The 15,812-nt window shown below is 38.6% G+C and overlaps 1 protein-coding gene across 3 annotated transcripts in view; it reads right to left on the minus strand.

Moving 5' to 3' along the window:
* The window catches only part of hacl1 (2-hydroxyacyl-CoA lyase 1), a 44,623-nt gene that overhangs the window by 14,989 nt on the left and 13,822 nt on the right, over positions 1-15,812 (minus strand). For all 3 annotated transcript variants that reach the window (XM_007897613.2, XM_007897611.2, XM_007897614.2), the window contains exons 9-12: positions 14,138-14,250; positions 7,698-7,833; positions 5,030-5,135; positions 2,549-2,632 (exon numbers count right to left, since the gene is read on the minus strand). In XM_007897613.2, the coding sequence (XP_007895804.1) occupies positions 2,549-2,632; positions 5,030-5,135; positions 7,698-7,833; positions 14,138-14,250 (439 nt within the window). The remainder of the gene's footprint in view (positions 1-2,548; positions 2,633-5,029; positions 5,136-7,697; positions 7,834-14,137; positions 14,251-15,812) is intronic.

The following is a 15,812-nucleotide window of genomic DNA, read 5'->3' on the forward strand; positions in this document are numbered from 1 at the left end:
TACTTTAGTTTTTCACTAAAATTGAGTTATTATGGGTCATTGATTTTAAAATCAGAATGCAATGGAATTAATATTTTCCCAACATGATCTCCACTATTATGGTAAGCTGTCATGTTCCACTGTATCCCAAACAAATTCATCCCATTGTCTACTCTTCATTTCTTCGATGCTTTGCTGTCAATCTGCAAGTCACAATGGCAGGAGCTTTGCCCCCTACAGAACTAATTAATATAAGTGGAACTGCTCTGTAAACAAAGAAAGATCCTGCATTTTTATGGAGCCTTCTCATGTCAAAAGCTATCCAAAGTGCTTAAAATATTTATAAGGAAATTCTCAAATGCAGAACAACAAACTATAAAAAGCTTCAAAAATGTTTGATTTAGTATTTTTAAACTACTGAGAAGATTTATCCACTTTTGAACCTTTATGTAAATTTCAATCTATGTTTCGGATCCAGTTATTGGTTGCTATGTGTTACCTCATCCCTATAAGCTGCTTTATTATAAAAATAATTTGGTCAGTCAATCCGAGACTGTTTCTGGGACACTGCTGTGCACAATTGGTTGCTGCATTTTGCCCACAAAATATACAGTCATTTCACTTAACAGTATATTCTGTGAAGAGTTTTGAGGCGTCTCGAAGATGTGATAAGGAGCTATATCGAATACAATGATTATTATTAATCTCCATTCGTGTTGAATACAGTAGATGACAATGTGACACTAAAAGAGTTAGGCACTAGTCCTTTTTGACACGACAATAACTTGCATTTATATAGTACCCTTCTTGCAGGGTAGAGTCACAGTGTGCTTTACAGTGCCGGAGCTGACAAAAAAGCCAACTATCCGACAATATGAATTTTCCAATCTATATATATGAAAATAAATATTATTGTATTGCCCTGTCAATATTACAAGTAGACTACCCTTTGTGGAAAGCACTCTCGGATGGGAGAACGGAAAGTCATTATGTGCATTTCATTCTAGGTGCCTATAAAAAAAAAGGATGGGTAATGAACCTTAGCAAGGTCTAAGGGAAAACAGTTAGCAATAATTGAATGACAGTAAATTCCCTGTGGAGTCATCAGTATTATATCAAATACCTTTTCAGTTCAACTTATTTTGGAGGAAAATCAATTTTACAAATGTTGTAGTGATAAACCCTGGTATCCGGGGAGTGCTGGCGGAATAAGCTTAAGGCACGGCTTCATTAAAGATTTCATCTCAGCCTGGCTGCTTGCTTATTTTCAGTGATATTTCCTCACCCCCAGCTCTCTCACATATCACAGTTCCCTTTCCATTTTCGAAAGTGCAATACTGCATTCAAGAGAAGCAGTTATTTCACATTCTGTGTTCGCCTACAAAATACAATTACTACATTACGCACTAAGTCCTGGAAGTGCTTTGAGACATCTTCCTGATGTGAAAAGCACTATAAGAAATCAAAGGCTGCATTCCACAGCTGTATTCAGAGAGAAGCAGTTATTCTACATTCAGTGTTATGGCTACTTCCTGTCTTAGGTGCCTGTTTAATAATAATCCTTATATTTGAAATAGCATTTTATCATGTCATCAGAACATCTCAAAATGGTTCAAAAGATTTACTGTAAAGTAATAGTGTACTTTGTAAACTAATGGATCAGCGAATTTATGCACTGCAATGACAATGACAACAGCAACAGATAGCACCCTTCACACTGGATGGCATCTCAGAGTTCTTCATGTATAGCCATGAAGCGAATGATCAATTTTATTGGGGGGGGTTGTGGGCGGGGGATTGATGGGCAGAATATTGGGAGAAACTATCTTCTCTTTTTCTCCCCAATAGTGCCATTGGATCTGTTCACCCTCTGTTTAGAGCACTCGCCTCGCAAGCGAGAGACATGGGTTCGATTCCTGGCAGGCAAAACCTTGGGCAAGTTTCCTTACTCCACACGCCTGTTAATAATCCCTCAAAAAAAACAATAATAAATTGGTCACTTCAATCCACGACTGTTTGTGGGACACTGCTTTGTGCAACTGGCTGCTGCGTTTCGTCCACAAATATAGTCAATTCAGTTTACAGTCTATTTTGTGAAGCGCTTTGAGACGTCTCGAAGACGTGAAATGTGCTATATCAAATGCAAAGATTATTATTATATAGTACTGAAACTCAGTGCCATCATCTGAGCCCAGTGGGTGGAAATGTGGATTAGTATCCCAAGGTGTCACTTTGCTAGATTGTAACTTGTTTGATTGCTGAGTGACAAGTTCCCAGATCAGGCTCCACTGGTATCAGAGTCAGAAAACTGGAAACTGTATGGCTTACTCCAGTCAGAGAGTCTCTGGTGGAAATGACATCAATAATAGATCTGAAGGGAGCTGTCACACAGACTTCTTCTGCAACGGTGGTGTTATCCATCTATAAAGCAACATTAAAGACTTGAAAATACTAAGGGGTTTGATACACTGCCCTGGGATTCCAGTCTATCCTTATGTGATTAAGACTAATCCTCAAGTCCAGAGGCTTATAGCAGACAACGACAACTTTAAGAGAAAGCGAAGGGCACCTGTTCAACGACAGCGTTCACATCACCAAGTAAGGCTGCAGCAGGTTTCACATTATTTCCTAGTTCTTCAGCACAAAGATCAACCTTGCACGTTAAAAAAAGAATATATAGATTAATTTCTAGCCATCAAAGCCATCAATATATAATAAACTGTTAGTGAGAGCACAGACTTAAAATCAAATTGTTTTCTGGAAATCAGATTCCCCAAATTACACGTTTGCAGTAAATCTGGATTCCACCCCCCCCCACCACCCCCACCCATTAACTTTTATGCTGACACATTTTAATGCAAAGTTGAAACACAAACTTTCAAATGTCATTTCTTAAATCCATACTTGTACAGATGATCAGATGAAATTCTTACTCATTGCCTGACCCACTGTACAGAAATTCTATGTTACTTTCCAGCATTTGGGGGGAGGTATAGAATTACACAGATTCTATTTGCCCACGCATCTGATTATACTCCATCTGTCCTAATCCCCGTTGCCAATGATGTTATTACACACATTATAAGAGTGACCAGTGAAATCTGCATCAGTAAAATACATTCACAATGTATGGGCATTGGGAACAGACAATAATAATTTGTTCTTTGTTTTCTTTTCATTCTTCTGGAGACAGAACAAAAGGTATAATAAAATTAAACACCAGCATGTTTCACAATCTTGTAAAACAAGTAAATCCATCCGCAAATATAATTGTAAAGAATCTATGTGTCAGATGCAGAACAAGGGAGAGACAATTTATATGTTTCTTATGCTTTGAATTTATTTTGTAGCATTTAAAATATACCTTAGTGGTACTAGCTGGACAACTAAGGGGAAGTTTGCCAACGTCAATAATAATAAGCCTTGCATTTGATATAGTGCCTTATCACATCTTCGAGACGTCTCAAAGCACAACTGTACGTTCACACTGTACTAGCTGGCTAAACACCAGCAGTACCTCAATGCACACTCTGGGGTCATAGAACCATAGAGATTTACAGTACAGAAGAAGGCCATTCGGCAAATCGTGTCTGTGCTGGCTCTTTTAAAGAGCAATCCTTCCAGTCGTATTTACCTGCCCTTTCCCCATACCCCTGTAATTTACTCCTTTTTAGATATTTGTCTTATTTCCGTTTGAAAGCTTATATGGATTCTGCCTCACTCATCACTTCTAGAGGGCATTCCATTGTATCTACAAAACTCAAAATACTGGAAATCTGAAACAAAAACAGAAGTCGCTGGGAAAACTCAGCAGGTCAGACAGCAACTACGGAGAAGGGAAAGTGAGTCAACGTGTCTTTGATCATCTTTTCTACCCCCGGCTCCAGTGCAAATTCTGGCTAATCTAGCACCTTGGAACGTCCTCCCGACATGAAAGGCGCTATATAAATGTAAATTTGTATTGTTAAGGTAATAATAATAATAATAATAATCCTTGCATTTGATATAGCGCTTTTCACGTCGGGAGGACGTCCCAAAGCGCTTTACAGAATAGACTGTAAAGTGAATTGACTGTATATTTGTGGGCGAACGCGGCAGCCAATTGCGCACAGCAATGTCCCACAAACAGTCGTAGATTGAAAATGACCAATTTATTATTGTTTTATTTTGGAGGGATTATTATTAGGCTCTGTGTGGAGTAAGGAAACTTGCCCAAGGTTTCGCCCTGCCTGGAATTGAACTCAGGTCTCTCACTTGCAAAGCGAGTGCTCTAACCACTGAGCTACAGGACTCCACATCAGTACTACATCAAACGCAAGGATTATTATTATAAAATTGTTAAAGCGATGTTATGAGGAGAAAAAGATGGTGACCACGTTTTGCAATTACTACAATATGACTTTGTTTCACAGGAATAAAAAATAAACCAGTTATTCAGTACTTTCTCATACACAAGAATGATTTCAGTGACCTCACAGTCCTGACAAATATCCCAATAAAATAGTTTCCTCTTGTAACTAAAGGGCCATACAATAATTCATGATTGATTAATAAACTCTGTAATAGGCACGAGTTGTCATGGAAACAAAGCTAAACTCTAATATAGACACCAAATAAAAGCTTGAACCAATGAATGCAATTCATTTTACAACTGAGTGTAAGAGGACCACAAATATAGTCCAGAGGGAGTACTTATTCCTCCATTTATTCCCACATGAAATTGAGGAATGCCGTTCAAAACAAATATTTCTCTAGAAATACAAATTCTCACTTTAATTTCGTACCTGTGAGAATTCAAACGTTCTAGGGACAGGAAAAGTCACTTAGTTCAGCAGATCCAGAGAGAGATTGAAAATATACAGTCAATTCACCACAAATGCAAGGATTATTATTATTATTATTATTTGCTTTTCTTGATTTGGAGGCCGAGTAATGTATAACAAGTGCAAAAACAGGGCAGGCTCTGTACCTGCACAATAACAGGCACTCCTTATCTGTACAATGGTCAAGAGCTCTGTACATGTACAATGGCCAAGCATATGATCTATACCTGTATGATCTGCACATCAGGGTGAAACCGTGGTGTCATTCCAAAATGCAACATCCAGTTTAATCTGGCTCCAAGTAGTAGAATCACATCAGCATACAGTAAGGCTCTAAGAGAAAGCAGATGACATCAGCAATGTTTTCAGGGGAGGAGCAGAGAAAATGTTGACATTGAGAGATCATTTCATCAATTGAGAATTTTTCAAATTTTTATTTCAACAGTGATTGCTGATGATATCATCAGGAGATTGATCTGAGCAGCGACTGAGCCCAATGATATGTGAATTAACCTAATGCACACCGTTTCTCAAATAACTGAAACTGAATTATGCTTGGTTAAAAATTACGTCGGTTGATTTTATTCCGGCTCCCTTACAAGGTCTGAATCGTTGTCTCCCAAACCAGTCTCCACATTAATGTCAACAGCACTCACATTCAATATTAAAATAAATGGATTTCCTCTCTTCTTCCCACAGTCGCTCAAGATCATTGCAATTCTCGAGCTAAAAAAGGGCCCTGCCTCCCTTCTCATGAGGTTTCAAGTTCATAAATGCACCACAGTGCATTCAATCACTGAATCCAACACACCGGTGGGGTCAGAATTACACAACACTTGGTATGAGCTGAGTTGGCCAATATAATTTGGGGCAATGATGCGGATATCAGGCCCCAACAACCTCCGGCTGGAACAGTAATCAAAAACATTCAGTCAGTGTCCTGCTCCACTATTCAACAACCCTCTCTCTAATAATAATAATAATCCTTGACTTTGATATAGAGCCTTAACACGTCTTCAAGTGCTTCACAGAATATACCGCAAAGTGAATTGACTGTATATTTTGTGGATGAAACACAGTAGCCAATTGTGGATTGAAGTGACTAATTTTTTTTTTGAAGGAATCATTACCCCCAGAAAAGCGATCCATCAATCAACAACAGGGTTCCTACTTACTGCTAGGTAAACAGAGGCGTGTGGAGTAAGGAAAATAATCAACATTTCGCCCTGCCAGGAATCGAACCCAGATCTCTTGCCTAAGAGGCGAGTGCTCTAACCATACAGTGTGTATGTGTGTGTTGTACAGTGGATTCCCTGTTACAGCCTAAATTCAACCTGAACTATAACAGGGCACATTTGCCACTTAATGCTTCTACTTCACTGCATGTGCAGGATTAAAGACAAAATCCCGGTCGGCAAGTGGGAACCAAAATGGCTGGCTTACGAGTCATCGGATCACTGCTGTTGCACCTGTGTACAGGAAATGAGATCAGTGCCAACATGGCAACCCAGAGGTTGGCCATTTTGGCTTCCGTACACCAACGAAGTTCCGATGGAGCTCGTGCACACATTTTCGAATGTGACTTTCAAATTTTAAAAATAAATTAGAAAAAAACTAGAAATCTATAATCCGTAGACTCCCACTTCCCAAGTCGTGTCTTGTGAGATAAATCATTGTGACGATATTACTTTTAATTTCTCTCATACAAGAATCACTCTCATCACGAAAGTAAAGCCAGCTTTTTTGATGGGAATACTCAGGATTGTCGGAATATTTGCTTATTCATGGATTTCTTCCATGTACCTTCTCATCGAAACAAAAATCCCTGCAACTTTATAGCAAATTAAAAATGCAACTTTATCAAAAATTGCTATTCCTGATTGTAAATCAGCGACCTCTGGTGGATTGTGTACATATACATATATGAACATAGGGTTAGGACTGGCTCCTTTCCCAATACTGTGTTTTGCTTACATTAAGACATTAAGAATCATATTTATGTAGCTGACACCAGACAAGCCCCACCTCAGCCCTTCGGTCAAACCGTATTTTAGCGCAAATCAACAGAAGAGAACATTTTTGGGGTGAGAAAGAAAGCACGTATACTCCTGAACTTGTATAATCGAAAACCATGCAAACCACTCCATGTCAGAGTCCATCCTCTGAAGAGTTATTACTGACCTGTCAGACCTCTCTCTGCGAGATTATGATTAAAGCGGTACAGAGTAGATAGCACTTAAGATAGACCTTTAACTTTATGCCAAGAACCACAAGAGCTTTTATAGCTAAAACTCAATAATTGTATCAATTCAAGTAACTCTAAGCAGAAGGCCAGCAATGAAGCTCTGAACCACTTGGCCTGTCTGTGGAACAGTCTCTCAAACAGGCTGGTTACCGAGAATTATAAACCTTGTGCAAATACATCAACATGCAAAATCTCTTATCCCTTGGGCTTTTTGCAAATCTTCACTAATTTATGTGTGCCCCCAGCAACTATTTGCTAGTAATAACCCTTGCATTTGATATGGCGCTTTATCGAGTCATTGAGATGTGTCACAGTGCGCTTGACCGGATACACTGCAAAGAGGTGCCCGTGTTTTTATGGGTGAAAGGGGTAGCCAATATACATTTTGCTGGGGTGGGGAGGAGTTCTGCCTGAGTTGACTATCTTCTTACCATTAATATACTTAAAAAAAACTTTTAGTCTTCATTCTTGTTATGTTATGTCTCTAAACCTCCTCATCATATAAAAAAAATTCAACTTTGAATACTTCCCACTACCAATCTGCCACCTTATCTACTAATTGTTCTATCCCCATTCTATCTGTGCCAAGTCTTTTATCACTCCCACAGACAAGTAATGTAAATTGCTAAACCTAATTGTTCAGTACTAACCTGGACCGAGCTGCAGACACACAGTTTGGATGGTTGTCAGGTACCACACCTTTCCCCATTGGAGTGGGCAGAAATGGCAGTCCATACAGATTCACAAGCTTTCCAATACTGTATTCAGCATGAGAATATGCTGCACCTTAAATAAATTAAAATAGTATATCTATAATGTCATAATTGCACACTTATACAACACTGTCTGTAAGTTTGCCATCAATGAGCTAATTCAGGGCCTTTCGACTATTTAAGCAAAAACATTTTTTAGAGCACATTGGAGAATTTTAATGTCAGAGTCGTAATAATAATAATCCTTGCATTTGATATTGTGCCTTATCCTGTCTTCTAGACATCTCAAAGCGCTTCACAAAATATACTGTGAAGTGAATTAACTGTATATTTGTGGGAAATACATGGCAGCCAATTGCGCACAGCAGTGTCTCACAAATAGTTGTGGATTGAGTGACCACATTTTTTTTCTTTCTTTTTTGAGGAATTATTATTCCCGGAAAAGTGATCCACCAATCGATCAATAACCGGGTTCCTACTTGCTGCTAGGTAAACGGAGCCATGTGGAGTAAGGAAACTTGCCCAACATTTCACCCTGCCGGGAATCGAACCTAGGTCTCTTGCTTGCGAGGCGAGCGCTCTAACCACTGAGCTACAGGACTCCACAATATGGTTAAGAAATAATACAAATTACTTCAAGTCAGACCTCAATTGATAGAAGATTAAGTCCTAATTCTTGGGTAGCTAGCTTTACATTGATATTTTATAACATGGCTCTCAGTATATAAAAAATAGAACAGAAGAAATCTGCACAGGTTTCCGTTCCCGGCTTCTCAGGATATTGAGTGAGTTGCCAAAGGCCAGAGAAAGATTTTTCAGGTAGCTCAGCTAACAGGCAATCAAAGTCATCTATTTCCCAGCCGACATCACATTGCATCTGTGATGTACTGCCTTTAGATATGGGCACTTCCAGAATTTCCTTCTTTGAACTTGTATTAACAATACTACAAAGTTGTGTTAACACCAGGACAAAGCTCCTCTATTGAGAAGGCATTGACAAATTAGAGTGAAGATTTGCATTGTGACCCCTTGTCAAATCCGATGTTAAACACTGACAATCTTCCTTACTCCAAGGGACTTGGGTTCAGAAATCATTATCCTTTTTTGATCTGCAACAGATTAAAACCCCAGCCTCTAGAAGGAAAGGTACAGAGCTCAGCTACATTGATCACTTCTTCCAGTCACTCCTATTTTACTGTTTAAATTATTTTAGCCATTTAGCTTATTGCATGGAGACAGTACCTCATAGGTAGACATAACTGATGTCATCATCCTTTTATTGGGCATTCATGTGTGCCCGAGTTTAATGAATTACGACACAAGGAACCTTAAGAGCTCACCAACTGGTTTCAAGCCAAAACAGCCATTGAAATAATGGTGGAAATTTGTGTGTACTATCGATCAATGCAAATCCACAAAATGCACTTAAAACATAAAAAACTGTTTGGGAGCAGGTTGTGTAAAACATTTACAAGATAATCACTGCATTTGGAACTTATATTGCAACCATAAATACCATTCTGAAAACGTCAGTAAAATAACCTACTGATAGCCTAAAAGCAGAATTTTATCTGAGGTGCATTTTAAACTACATTATTTTGCTTTTCGTATTTACCTGTAATCCATCTGAACTTTCATTATGGAATTAATCTTCCAACATAGAAATGTACTGCAGAAAGGGAGCCATTTGTCCCATTGTGTCCATGTCACACTGGAATCCTTGACCACATCCCCTCAAAAATGGACAGTTTGTGAAATTTGAAAAAAAAATCACTGCTACTGAATTGTAATAGAGTCAATGTCATGGGAACGATAAAATACTTGGCACAAATAGAATGGGGATAGAACAGTTAGTAGATAAGGTGGCAGATTGGTCGTGGGAAGTATTTAAGGTTGAATTGGCAAAGGTACAGGCAAAACATGTACTGACCAAAAATGAAAAAGGGGTTGAAAAGATGGCCAAATTAGGACATTAAGCAAAAACTAAAGAGCAAGAAAGAAGCATATAATGGGAAAATCACATAAAAAGCAATTGGGAAGTTTCATTTGCAAAAAAAAAAAAATTTTTTTTTAATATGATGAGGAGGGTTTACATAACAAGAATGGTGGTGGGAACATGAAGACTAAAAATTGTTTTTAAGTATATTAATGGCAAGAGGATAGTCAAGGAAGGAGTGGGGCCACAGCTGGCTGAGGAGGGTAATGTGGCTGTTGAGCATATTCCAATGGCAGAGATGTTCAATGAGTTGAATTATATGAGGAGCTAATACAAATGTGGATCATGGAGATGTTTGGGTTTTAGGAAGGAGTTAACTAAGATTCTGTAAGAGACTTATGGCTACAGCTGCTGTCCACAGTGACCTTCTGAAAGTTACCGCAAGATATAGTGGGAGAGCTAGTGCATCACCATTCACATTGCCAAAATATTTCTTCCTACATATGGCAAAAGTCTGAATACAGTCAACAAGCCATTTTACTAACAGGTTTAGAAATGGGACACAAGTTAGGATAAGATTTACACAATCAAAAAAGTACCTTGGCAACCAAATAACAAACTCCACATTCCAACACAAATTTACGAGATCACGAAAAAGAAGAAATGGTAATTTCTTGTTGGGATTTAAAGCTCAACATCACCTTCAAATGGAATGTGGGATGAGGTTGGAACACTAGTTGTTCATCATGCTATGTCTAGTATGGTTGTTCAGCTGCCAACATCTGGAGTTCACTAAATGTACGAGCTGAGATCACAGACATCAAGAATGCAGTTTCCAGGTCAGGAATTATAATTCACAAATCGAAGAAGCTCAAAGGGAAGATGTATAAATGTACGAAAAAAAAGTTGAAAACCAAGAGCAGGTGCCTGCTTTTGTGATACAAGCTATATGAGTTTGCTTGTCAAGACAACTTCTTAAGAGACCAAAACCTGAAAGACATAAAGCTACTATATGCAAATCAGATCCAGATTTCAAGATCAGCGGGTTTGGGAGTTAATCCAATGTAGTCAGAATCTCACAAATAGTGGATCCAGATGTCTGGATAATCTTCAGAGAACAAACTTCTCCCTTTGTTATTGTAAACTTTATGGCAAGAAATCTTCTGGAGACCAGTAAAGAATTTCCAGATGGGAAATGACCTTCCAGTAGGAGCTTTACTTGATCAACTGCCAGTCATCAAATGAAAGCCAATTGAGTCCAGGTGCAGAATCTGCTCTTCAAAGTTTTTCCCTGTTTGGCCATTGTCTATCAAGCATCTACGCTGACTAATCTTTTCTCCTTGAACAGTATTGAGAAGTTGATAGTTGTCCAAACAAAGCAAACTAGTCTGTTTCTGTAATCCAATATACTGAATAGATAATCAGCCACCTCATAAAACTATAGTTGAGAAAATGAATCAATTAGCATTTAAAGGTACACATAATCTCTTCACACTCTACATTTTGGGCTAAGATTGACTAAGTGACCTGAAACCAACATGCAACCTGAAAATGCCATCCTGCACGAAGGCCACTATATACAGTGAATCGTTTCTTGAACAACCACTCAAGGATTGGGCCAAAGTGGCCTTTATATAAGGATGGTCTCAGAGTACGGGTTTGATGTGCAAACCAGGCTGTCTGGGCTGTTCCAGGGTGGTTGTTAACAGGGGGAGTGCTGATTGGTCGTGGTTGCTTGAACATGTTTGACTGTAGTTGTTGTGCTCTGGCAAACAAATTGAATTAGTTATTTCTCATTTGTCAATATGGCATCAGACTGACCAAAGTCTGGATGTAGATCAGATTACCTGAATATTCCATGAGATGGCCTGAGTACATACAAATCCAGATTGGGTTTGGATCCACAGAACCATAGACATATAGGAGGCCATTCATACCTTCTCTCTGTCGGTGTTTGCTCTCCAAGAAACCATCCACCTTAACCCCAATTCCTTGCTCTTTCCCCATATCCTCTAATACTAAGAATTTCTAAAACATACCAGGAATGACACCATTGATTACCTAAGGAGAAAACTCTGATAATCAAATTGCCTTAATAATGAATACAGCTACAAACGCTATAACCATATCTCAGTTGTAACTTCAAGAGATATATTGTAAACACCAGTGGCCGAAAGGGAGTACTTGGTACCAGTAGTTCAGAATGATTGACCTTCAGGAAAATAAGTTCCTGTTATGTGGAGGATTTAAATTGTTAACAAAACAAATCACAAGGATACAGCTCTCTTTCAGATCCTTGATGCTAATGATGTCGCATGTCACTCTTTCCTCCCACACCGTGTAAAGATGTTGCTTGTGAAAATTAATAATTTAAGATCTTCAAAACGATATCCCACATGAAGGGACTTTATAAATATTGTTCTTGTAAAATCTCTTTGAGGTCTATCTTCTGGGCAGACACCATGGTTAACCTAAGGAACTTGAAAGCCTCCTCTGGAATAGTACGATCAAATGCTCCAAAACTGGATTTGTTCTTAATGGAGGAGGTGGGGAAGAAAGAGATGAAAACTACAGAGAGAAATAAATTCATATCCTTCTTTTGTTTCCTGGAACTTAATTGATAGCATCGGAATGAACACAATTGAAGATTTGGCAGTGAGATTCATTCTCTTTCTCACCCCAAAGTGATTTGAATGGATCCTTCTGGTGACTCATAAATCCTAATGAGAAAGACACTTCACAATGACGCTAATGCAATGATGTGAGATAGAATCGTGCTACTGGAATACAAACAGAGCCGATACATGAAAACATAACAAGGCCATTTAGCCCATTTTGCCATTTTATTAAACATGGCAGCTCCTTTAATCCTGATATCTGCCGATTCTTGGTATCCCCAGTCCTTGACTAAAGTTGCCAGTACGTTTGCCAAAGTAGAATCTCTGCTAAGTATCTAGGGCATGTCCGACAAGATGGAAGAATATTTTGTGCTCAAGTTGATGGTAACTCACAATTGAAACTAGCATTTGAAACTAGATGGTGGGTGAATTTGCTGAGGGGACAAACAAGTGGGAGAGGCGGGAAAGGAGCAAGAGGTCAGAAAGCACTGCACTCTCTCTCCAGCTCATAAGTATCGAATGGGGAGCCAGTGTTCCACACAAACTGGGCCAGGCCTGTTTGTGGATGATGGGATCTTCGTATTTGATATTGCACCTTATCTTTACCTGGCAGTAAGTAGGAACCTGGTTGTTAAGGTGATTGGCGGATCACTTTCTGGGGCTAATAATTCCTCCAAAAAAACGCACTCAATCCACGACTGTTTGTGGGACACTACTCTGCACAATTGGCTTCCACGTTTCAGCCATAAAATACACAGTCGATTCACTTTACAATATATTCTGTGAATCTCTTTGAGATGATTGAACCACGTGATAAGGTATTGTATCAAATGCAATGATTATTATCATTTTGTGCATTTTTTTCTCTTCTACTGGGTAAATTGCACAGCAGCCAATAGGCAACATCCTTATACAGTTGGGAGGGGAGAGTGACATGGGTGTCATCCCATCATTAGCATCAAGTGACTGAAGAGGAACTGTATCCTTGTGATTTTCTTGTTAACAACCTGAGCGAGACTTTACATGCAGATAAAATTGATCATTTATTTCATGGCTGTTGTTATTCATACTTGTATAATTAGTTTGGATAATTGCATTGGTTGAGGAATTGACTGCATGAAATACCTTTTCAAGCATATTATGAGGAGAGGCAGTGTGGAGAATGGCATCAGAGGCAATATGGAGTGCAACAAAAAGGTGTGCCATGAATGAGCTTCAGCTAATTGCACACTTCGTATAATTGCATGGTGTCTGTAAGATCCCAACTCCATGCAACAATATGGAATTCACTGTATATTCAAGCATTACAAGACATTATCCTATATGAAGACTGCTATATACATGCAAGTTGTTGTCACTAATCTGCACACATAAATATTTTTTAACAAGGAGTTGGAGGGCAAATGTAAAAACTTACCCAGACTGTTGGCACATATCAGCATTCAGGTGGCCAAGACATTACATTTATTTTCCTGTTTTTAGGCCAAAATGAACATTACAGCAAATAAAGAATTGACCTTGAGTTTGCCCCTACACTGCACTGAAATTTCTCAGCTATTCAAAAACTAGCAATGTATTTCCTTTTACTTGCATCTAGAAATGATTCAACAAACACCCAACAAATATCAGAAAAGGGATTGCTTTTGACACCAACAAAATACACATCAAATATTGTTCCAATTAGCTAAATGGTTTCAAGAGGGCCAATCAATTAGTATAGCAAAATCAAAACTGTAGGTCTTCAACTTGTTTCACATTTCACATTTAAAAAATCTATACTTTTTAAGGATTATAATTGATGAAATTTTTTTTGATTTCAGTACCTTTGCCAATAAGAACAAGAGGTCTCCTGGCATTTTTAATGATCAAAGCTGCTTGAGATACAACTTGAGGGTCTGCCATGGCCACAGGAGGAGGAAGACAGCATGGAACAGTCCTACACAGTGAAGGAAACAGACAACGGTTTCGTCAAACCACTCATACAGAGAGAACATTTTAAGGACAATTACAATACAATTTAAATTTGTATTATGCCTTTAACATCGAGACACAACCCACACTGGAGACTGGATCAAAGGCGCTCATAGGGGGATTTTTGAAAAGTAGTCACATCTTTCACAGGAGGCTGCCTTAAAGCGCTTAATGTAAGTAATGCTAGCATTTCTGTACATTCAATTATTTTATTTTAAATTAATTGAATTCCACTTCTATTCTTTGCACCATTAGCTCGGCATTCCAGCCCGCAGAACTAATGAGAAAACAAAGTATCTTATCGATATTCAGCATTATTTTTCAAACCAGGAAATGAATCATGTGGGCAATTGTTTGGTTTTAGTATTTTTCCTGTATTTCTTCAAGACGGTGCCCACTCATGCTGGGGTTCAGTTCCGCAGACACCAGCCCTGCAGTAAATCACCAAAGTGATTTTTTCATGGAAAAGTCTAGACAGTGAATGCTTGCAAACTTTTTAAATTGTAGAGGGGCTTGTAGAAACACGAATAGTACATTAACCCCTCGACCCTGTTCCCCCATTCTATAGTTCACAACCAAGCTCGTTCCTGTCCTCATATTGTATTTTCCAAAGGACAATGGACATAATTAGACAGCAATAAGGAAGCCTATTTTTTTTCCCATTGCCTAGGTCAAAGATACTGAATCCAGTTACACAATCCACACTAGAGACTATAATCAAACCTGGAGGGTTCCCATCAACGGTCATGCTTCAGTTCCTTTATCAAATGAGCCATCGACAGAGTCAAAAGGAGAGTCAAAAGAGTTAGCTGTATAACATGATCCGTCAGGTTCCATTTGGACTACTGGGTGCAGCTTTGGCCTTAGAAACCTTAGGAAGCCTTAGAGGTACTTTCAATTTACTAGAATGATTCCTGGTTTGAAGGGCCTAAATTAGGATGAAAGGATGGAAAAACTTTGATTGTATTCTCTTGGGTTCAGAAGGTTGAGGGGTTCTCTGATTGAGGTGTATAAAATTATACAGGGATTTGAGAAGCTGAATAGTGAGCAACTGTTTCCTCTGGCGAGAGAATTGAGTACTACAGGCCATAGTCTTAAACTTTTTAAAAGTGATATAAGGAAACATTTTGTCATGCAGAGAGTGATGGGTGTGCAGTATGCACTTCCCCACAAAGTCAATTGAAGAGTTTTAGGATTCTGTAATTAATGTGTTGAAAAATATCTCAAATTATATTTGCAAGATTTATATATTTGAGACATATGATCAATCTCATATGATGGGAGCTGATTGTGACTAGCTTCGAAAAAGATCCTTTCTCATGGAGGAGAAAAAAAAGACCGTCTATAAACAACAAACTGTTTTCACTCCTTATCAGTCATTTTCTCATGAAAAAAATGGTCTGCAGCTGGAGAGAGAGCTGTATTTTTTTACAACGGAACCATTTTGCAAAAGACAACAAGTGAAAGGTCACCCAACGAACTGTATAAACGGAGATCGATTCAGGAGAGAATCAAAAGAAAGAATTG

Source organism: Callorhinchus milii, unplaced genomic scaffold (assembly GCF_018977255.1).
Source record: "Callorhinchus milii isolate IMCB2004 unplaced genomic scaffold, IMCB_Cmil_1.0 Scaffold2, whole genome shotgun sequence".
Lineage (NCBI taxonomy): Eukaryota > Metazoa > Chordata > Chondrichthyes > Chimaeriformes > Callorhinchidae > Callorhinchus > Callorhinchus milii.